Source organism: Etheostoma spectabile, unplaced genomic scaffold (genome assembly GCF_008692095.1).
Source record: "Etheostoma spectabile isolate EspeVRDwgs_2016 unplaced genomic scaffold, UIUC_Espe_1.0 scaffold00005622, whole genome shotgun sequence".
In the NCBI taxonomy this organism is placed as follows: Eukaryota; Metazoa; Chordata; class Actinopteri; order Perciformes; family Percidae; genus Etheostoma; species Etheostoma spectabile.
Window position 1 is genome coordinate 97,606 of NW_022603281.1, and position 7,855 is coordinate 105,460.

Below are 7,855 nucleotides of genomic sequence, written 5' to 3' on the forward strand. Positions count from 1 at the left end.
TCAGATCACAGTAGTACACAGCAGAGTCTGACAGCTGAGCTGAGGAGATCTTCAGATCAACTTGATTTCTCTCCTCATTCAGTATAGCAGTCAGTTGAGGGTGAGGAGGTTTTGCTTCCACTACTGAAGGTGGTTTTGTATCAGTGATCAGGAGAAGGAACTGAGGAGCTGATCCAGGATCCTGTCGATACCACTGGAGATTTTGAGCTTTAACTGAATAGGTACAGGACAGAGTAGCACTACGGCCCTCTGATGAAAACACTTCAGCACTGCTGGCAGTAATCTCATCTTCCATCGTGTTACCTAGTGAGGAAAACAACATGTTAGATTTACACCGCTGCTCCAAAGTCACATCTCCAACATTTGGAAAACATCACTCTGACATTTATAAGTTCAGCAAATGATGCTGTCAACAATGTATTAATCAGTTATTAGTGATAAAGTGATGACATCTAGATTGATGCTTTAGAAATGTGTAACTTTGAACTCTATCTAAAATCTGAACTGGATCTGTAAAACCTTGAAAATGTCTTTATATTTCAGGATTCATAATCCAAACCATCCGTACCTATGAGAGAGAAGCAGAACAGAACTGCAGTGAGTTTTTCCATGTCTGCAGAGGTGAAATGCTGTTTTAGAAGGTTCAGGATGAATAAGTGTTTTGAGTTGTTGGTCTGATGTTCACAGCTGGAATCAAACAGTTGTCTGTCATGAAGCCACCTCTGCAGTCAGGAGGAGGAGACTCAGATGTTGACTTACTTTCATTTCTCCAAGTCTTCATCACAACTGGGTTTCATTGGTGAAAAGAATCCAGACTGGCTCATAAAATACTCTGAAGGTTAACAGAGGGTGTCTCTCTCTGGTGGACGTTGTGGAGTATTGTGTTGTCTTTGCTCCAAAGGTTTTTGTACAGAGTTTTGGTGTTTCCTGTCACTGTGGGCTGCAGAGCACAGTAGTACACAGCAGAGTCAGACAGCTTAGCTGAGGAGATCTGGAGATCCATTTTGGTTTTATCCTCACTCACTGAAGAAGACAGTCCAGATTTTGTTTCATTTTGCGATCCCAAGTGAAATATGAGGAACTCTGGAGGTTTTCCTGGATATTGTCGATACCAGTAAAACTGATCACTACCAGCTGCTTGTCTGGAGTAACTGTAGGACAGAGTAATAGAGCTGTCTTCTAAACTGTTCTCTTCTTTCTCTACTGGAGTGAGTTCTTCACAGCTGACTCCTAAAGGAAGAGATAACTCTGTTATTTCCTATAGAAACAGACTCAATTAATGATTCACATTCAGACGTTATTAGAATAAAATTTCTTAATGCTGCATAATGTAACATACCTGTGAGGATGGAGAGAAACATCAGAGAAAACCCCCAATGCTGCAGTGGCAGCATGTTGAATAAAGGTAATGTTGATGGTGTGTGTATTGATCTCTGTTGAATCTAGAAGTTCCTCTCTCTTCTATAGTTCAGTAACAGCTCAGCTCCTCCCTGAGTCTCTCCGTCTCCTCGTAGCTCTGTAGTTTCTCTTCTCTCTGTTACACTTCTTACAAACCTACATCATGAAAATTATTTAATATAAAGTTCAACAGTGTGTGTCTCCCTCTGGTGAACGTTGTGGACCATCATGTTGTCTTTGCTCTAGAGGTCTTTAACATTTTTTAAGCCAAGCCAAGCTTAACTGAAAGAGACTGATCAGGGCCCCCCTGCTACATTATTGTATAAAATGAAGTTGCATATAAAACTGTGCCTAAAATAACATGTAGGGTGGCCTAAACCTTTATACATACATTTTTGCATAGAATATTAAGCAATTATAATCAGAATCAGCTTTATTCGCCAGGTTTGAGGACACAAACGAGGAATTTGACTAGGGGACTAGAAGAAGAAGAAGAAGCTTTCAGGGCGCTAGACCTAGTCACCTTCCTGTTATGAGATTAAGAACCAGTGACGATTTTGAAGACAAGACGCTATTAAATCTTCAGATGGTAATATTAGAACTAATCCTGTCGATATCAATAAATCCTTTCAGACATTTTATTCCAATCTGTATAAACCTGAGGTTACGTTGGATAAACTGTGACAGCTGGTTAAATCAGCTTGACTTATCTCAGTTATCAGCAGAGGAATCAGCTAGCTTGGACAAATTCGTTTCTATTGAAGAATTAAGCTTGGCTTTACAGAATTTGCAAAAAGGAAAATCACCGGGCTTTGATGGGATTCCCCCTCAATTTTTGGCAACTTCTTTGGGGTCAGTTGGGCCTTTTCCTTCTTGACATGATTAACTTCTCTATTAAAAAGGGTGAATTCTCAAGGGATGTTATTACAGCCTTAATTTCCTTTCTCCTCAAAAATGATTAGAATCCTTTTCCTAGTGCTCTGGCTTTCAGCCTCCGACAAAGAAATCTTTGCAAACCTCCTAGCCCGTCGTTCTGAGTCCCACATGTAAAAATTAGTGAACCCTGACCAAACAGGATTCATAAAATCAAGACTAGCATTAGACAATGTTAGACGCCTTCTCCACATTGTTGATGTGGCAGAAGACAATCAGAACCCAATGTCACTTCTTTCTCTTGATGCAATAAAAGTCTTTGACGGATTTGAGTGGGCATTTTTATGGTCAGTCTTAGAGGTGATGGGCTTTGGTAAATCTTTCATTGGTATGATCAAAGCTTTGTATTCTAATCCCTCAGCCCGAGTCTTAACCGGACACACTTTCTTTTTATTTCCAGTCTCTACATCTTCCCGCTAAGGTTCCAATCGACTTTGGTTTCACAAATATAAATTCACAGTACACGGCACCCTCTCTCTTTATTTGCGGATGATGTTTTGGTCTTTTTAGAAAACCCCTCTGTCTCTTCCTAATCTTCTGTCATTATGCGAGGAGTATGGAAGCTTATCAGGCTTTAAAATGAACTGGTCAAAGTCTGCACTACTTCCTTTAAATGATTCTGCCGCAACTCAATCGTCTCTGCCGACATCCCAATTGTTAAGCAGTTTAAAAGAACTCCTCTTAACCCAGTAAGTTTACAAAACAGACTTGCAGTCCCTCTGAGAGTCCTGCATGGCATCCAGTTGTCCCCATTCTTCCTGCTTTTGCTTTGTCAAGCATCAATGAAAAAAAAATTCTGGTGCACGCCCTCTGGTCTCTACTTAGACATGCAGTTGGTTTGTCATTGATGTGGATTTGCTGCTCGTGTGAGTCCTCCCACAGTGTCACACTAGCAGCTGGAACCACAGGGACTCTGATAAAACTGGAATCATCAGAATCCATCTGATATCAAGCTGTGGTTTGAATACCACTTCCCTCCTCTTTGAAGAGTAGTCCCATATCTGTGTTCAGGTTTTTGTACAGCCTCTTCTACACTTTGTATCACTGTGTTTCTAGAGCACAGTAGTAGAGACCTGTGTCTGCCAGGGTTAGGGTCTTTATGGTCAGTTCAGTTGATTTCTCTGATGTTTTAGTTTCATATTTCTGTTCATTGGGATATATTCACACTTTTTGCTCTTTCAGAGAATAAACTGAGGTGACTGAAGGTCAGAATGATGTCTGTACCAGTGCAGTTCAGGATTACTAAACGTGTCTCATAGTCACATCTGAGTGAGACAGGTTCTCCTTCTCTTTACTGACTTCATCTTCTACAGGAGAGATTTTTGTTTCCAGCTATTAATCCTGAAAAAGTAGAGAAAATGAAGCCATTAGACTAACATTGTTCATGAGGCTGAGAGGAGAAGACAGAGGAAAATGTCAACTGTACATTGTTACTCTGGACAGGAACAGCTCAACTGTTGAGAGATTTCTGCTCTGAACTGCAGTTTATATAATCTTTAGAAAATAATAAAACCATGTTGTTCTTTGTATCTTACCAAAGAAAAGAGCAGCAAGAATAATCCCAGCCAAGGTTCCATCTCTACAACAGGTTAAATCAACAGGAGAAACTAGCTGATGTTCAACATCCAGTCTGAGAATTGTTCTCTTCACAGCTCCACTTCTTATTGACTGAATGGTTGAACACAGTGCACAAGTAGTGCACCTCCTACTTGATAATGTCGCCCTCTAGTGGAGCTACAAGGTTCACTACAACAGGGTAGAAAAAAGGCTTCCAGCAGCTTGGCAGTGTGTCAGCTTGTGTTTTTGTACAGAGACTGTGGGTTTGCTGTCACTGTGGGCCTCACAGCACAGTAGTACACAGCAGAGTCTGGCACTGCAGCAGAGGAGATCTGGAGATCCACACCATGCTTTTCTTCAGACAGTTTAGTAGAGAACCTTGTGTCTGATTGTAGAGACTCTCCGCTTTTTGTAACACTAAGCCCTGAAATGTACAGGAGAAACTCTGGAGGTTTTCCTGGATATTGTCGATACCAGAAGAAATCATCATTAGCATTTATAGTCCTGGAGTATCTATAGGACAGAGTAACAGAGCTGTCTTCTAAACTGTTCTCTTCTTTCTCTACTGGAGAGAGTTCTTCACAGCTGACTCCTAAAGGAAGAGATAACTATGGTATTAGATGTAGAAACAGGCTAAAATGATTAACATTTAGATGTTATTGAATCAAACTTGTCCATCCTTCATAATGTAACATACCTGTGAGGATGGAGAGAAACATCAGAGAAAACCCCCAATGCTGCAGTGGCAGCATGTTGAATAAAGGTAATGTTGATGGTGTGTGTATTGATCTCTGTTGAATCTAGAAGTTCCTCTCTCTTCTATAGTTCAGTAACAGCTCAGCTCCTCCCTGAGTCTCTCCCTCTCCTCCTAGATCTGTATCTTCACCTCTCTGTTAAGCTTCCTCTGGTTAACAGACTGGGGCATTTAAACCATTTTCAATTCGATTTTATTTATAGTATCAATTCATAACAAGAGTTATCTTGAGACTAGGGGTGTAACAATACACCAAACTTTGGATTGATAGTGTTCACTATTTTTGACCCATGATTTTGATACAAACCTCGATTCTTTTTTTTGTGGGAGAAGTAATACAACATCCACAGTCAGCCCCCAGCAGGTAGCAACCATTGACTCCATTACAGCCCGGAGGGGGGGGGGCACATCCACAGCCAGCCCGCAGCAGCTAGCAACCAGCCAGGTTAACACTTAACTCCGGTGCTAAGGAGGCTAACGACAGTTTTCTGAACCGTTGGGCAACAGACCCAGACACCCGAGTCAGAACATCAGCCACTTGTAATGTTAGCTAGCTAAGCCTCCATTAGCACAACTGGTGCCCCCTCATTCGCTTTTAGCCGTCTATACAGTCACCTAATTTTACCTGAAAAAACAGGACTAAAGCACCGAAAGGACTACTAATAATTTAAAGATGTGGTAGGACTGGATCTGGATGAGAGTAGCAGGCATAGCAGGGCACTGCACGGCATTACAAGGCAAAGCAAAGAATAGCAGGATGTAACAGGGAATCGCAGGATGTGGAGCAGGAACAGAGTGACAGCTGCATCCAGGATTTTGGATTCTACCTGATCCAAGGAAACATGCTGGGGGAAAAGAACATAAGGACTCCGGGGAATGACTCCCCAGAGCTAGGTTAGTACCAGGCATTTCTGGGACATGGATGCACACAAATGGAAAGATAGAGGAGAGAGGAGCTCAGTGTGTCAAAGGAAGTCCCCCGGCAGTCTAAAACTATTACAGCATAATTAACCCTCTGGGCCCTGAGGCCATTTTTACAGTTTAATTTCCGTCTGGATTTATTTTATATAATAACTTGTAAAACATCAACCCTGTTGTCTACAGTCAAGATATGAACATCATTTTTTTTAGGACAAACTGGGTTATTGGAATATTTGGGTTGCAGTGAGGTCACTTGCATGTTAAAAATGGTTGTAGGGCCTTAAAGATGAATAAATAAATAAATAAATAAATGAATCTTCCAGATATGTATTGATATCACAGACATATAAGTAAAACCTCTAAAACACTTCTCATATGTCCTGGGAGTCACACTGTGAAGAAATAATCATTATAACTTATACAGTTGACAAAATACATGCATTCTTTCAAAAAAAGTCAAGACGTTTTGCTCTCATGACATTTACTTATGCCAATAATAACATAATAATGTCATAATTATTGATATTACACTCAGAGGCTCAGAGGGTTAAGAGAGACAGGGTAAAGAGAGGAGCCTGGTCAGGCTAGAACTCTCCTCTGCTGGATCGGGCTCTACTGCCGTCCCTCTCCAGTTTAATTATATTATTGATTATATGGTAAATTAATCTGACGATCATGAAGAGAAGCAGAGAAGTGAAGGGGTGCCATGTCTGTGGTTATACACCCTCCCCCACCAGTCTAGGCGAATGCTGCGACTCCTCACTCCCTAAATATAAGCTTTATACTTCTCTCAGTTACACTTCTAAGGTAAAGTGAATCTAGACTACATCATGTTGAAGTGTAACAGAGTGTGTCTCCCTCTGGTGGACGTTATGGAGTATTGTGTTGTCTTTGCTCCAAAGGTTTTTGTACAGAGTTTTGGTGTTTCCTGTCACTGTGGGCCTCAGAGCACAGTAGTACACAGCAGAGTCAGACAGCTGAAGCTTCTGGATCTCCAGAGGAACTGATGTCTTGTTGATTTTAGCATCAAATCTGTCTCTCTGGAACTCTGGAGCATTAGATTTTGTTCCAATGGTATCACGTCTCAAAATAAATTTAGGAGAGTCATTGACTTCTTGTTTGTACCAGAACAAATATGCATTGGAGCTAACACTGGTCTCAAATGTACAGCCAAGAGTATGTATCTCTCCTTCAGTAGTAATGACATCTCCTGGTGGCTGGATCACTCTGTCTTCTCCTTTACACTCTGGGGAAGAAGAGAACATGCAGAGGAAGAGATGAATTAGTAAAAATGATTGTTTAAAGAACATTAGGTTAAAAGAGTGAATAATCTGGAATTTCCATTACTGCTGTTTCATCTCAGAAAAAATTATATAACGTATTTAGCATGTACGAGATACCAACAGAAATGATCTGTTTTTGCTTTTTTCTGCATTAAAACACTCTTTGTATCTTACCAAAGAAAAGAGCAGCAAGAATAATCCCCAGCCAATGTTCCATCTCTACAACAAGCTTTAAATCAACAGGAGAAACTAGCTGATGTTCAACATCCAGTCTGAGAATTGTTCTCTTCACAGCTCCACTTCTTATTGACTGAATGGTTGAACACAGTGCACAAGTAGTGCACCTCCTACTTGATAATGTCGCCCTCTAGTGGAGCTACAAGGTTCAGATGGTGATCAGTTGACAGCTCTGCCCTTCTCTTCACCCGAGTGTCCAGAACATACGGCCTCAAATCAGATGAAACGATTATAAAATCAATCATTGACCTTTGGCCTAGGGTGCTCTGGCACCACATACACTTATGAGAACCTTAGGGTGCTCTGGTACCAAGTCCACTTATGAGCACCCTATATTTGAACACGGTGTTTGTTATGGGAAATCCATGACTACCACAGAAGTCCAACAACAGACAACCACTCTGGTTTAGATCAGGGCGCCGGTCCTCCCAATCCCAGGACGTTGTGACACTCTGCTTTGATCAGGTCCTAGAGTTCTAGGGTTAGTAGTGAGGGTAGTGACTTACTTTATGGATCAATAATCTGTAAATGCTTGTGTGAAAGAGAAAATAAAAGTCTGAATGAACGTTCCTCTAACTCAGGTTGAAAACAAGAACTGGACCGCAGAGAGATGGAACACTTTCTTTTTTTATAAATGCAGTTGAGTAACTTTATTTCAGACACGTTTAAAATAACATACTTTTTCCTCTCTAAGTTTGGGGAAAGGTGTCAAGTCTTTCAGGTCAAAAGGTCAAGTCCAAGTGAAGTCATGAGTCACTGGTGTGGAAGTCCA

The 7,855-nt window shown here is 41.0% G+C and overlaps 2 gene segments (V, D, J or C); both read right to left on the reverse strand.

Annotated features, from left to right (window-relative positions):
* Positions 1 to 675: 675 nt before the first annotated feature.
* Positions 676 to 4,818, reverse strand: LOC116677696 (T cell receptor alpha variable 18-like). The segment is given in 2 exon segments: positions 676 to 1,230; positions 4,586 to 4,818. Coding segments are annotated over 2 exon segments (465 nt in total).
* A 463-nt stretch (positions 4,819 to 5,281) lies between these two features.
* LOC116677710 (T cell receptor alpha variable 18-like) lies at positions 5,282 to 7,146 on the reverse strand. The segment is given in 3 exon segments: positions 5,282 to 5,469; positions 6,468 to 6,809; positions 7,021 to 7,146. Coding segments are annotated over 3 exon segments (573 nt in total).
* Positions 7,147 to 7,855: the final 709 nt, after the last annotated feature.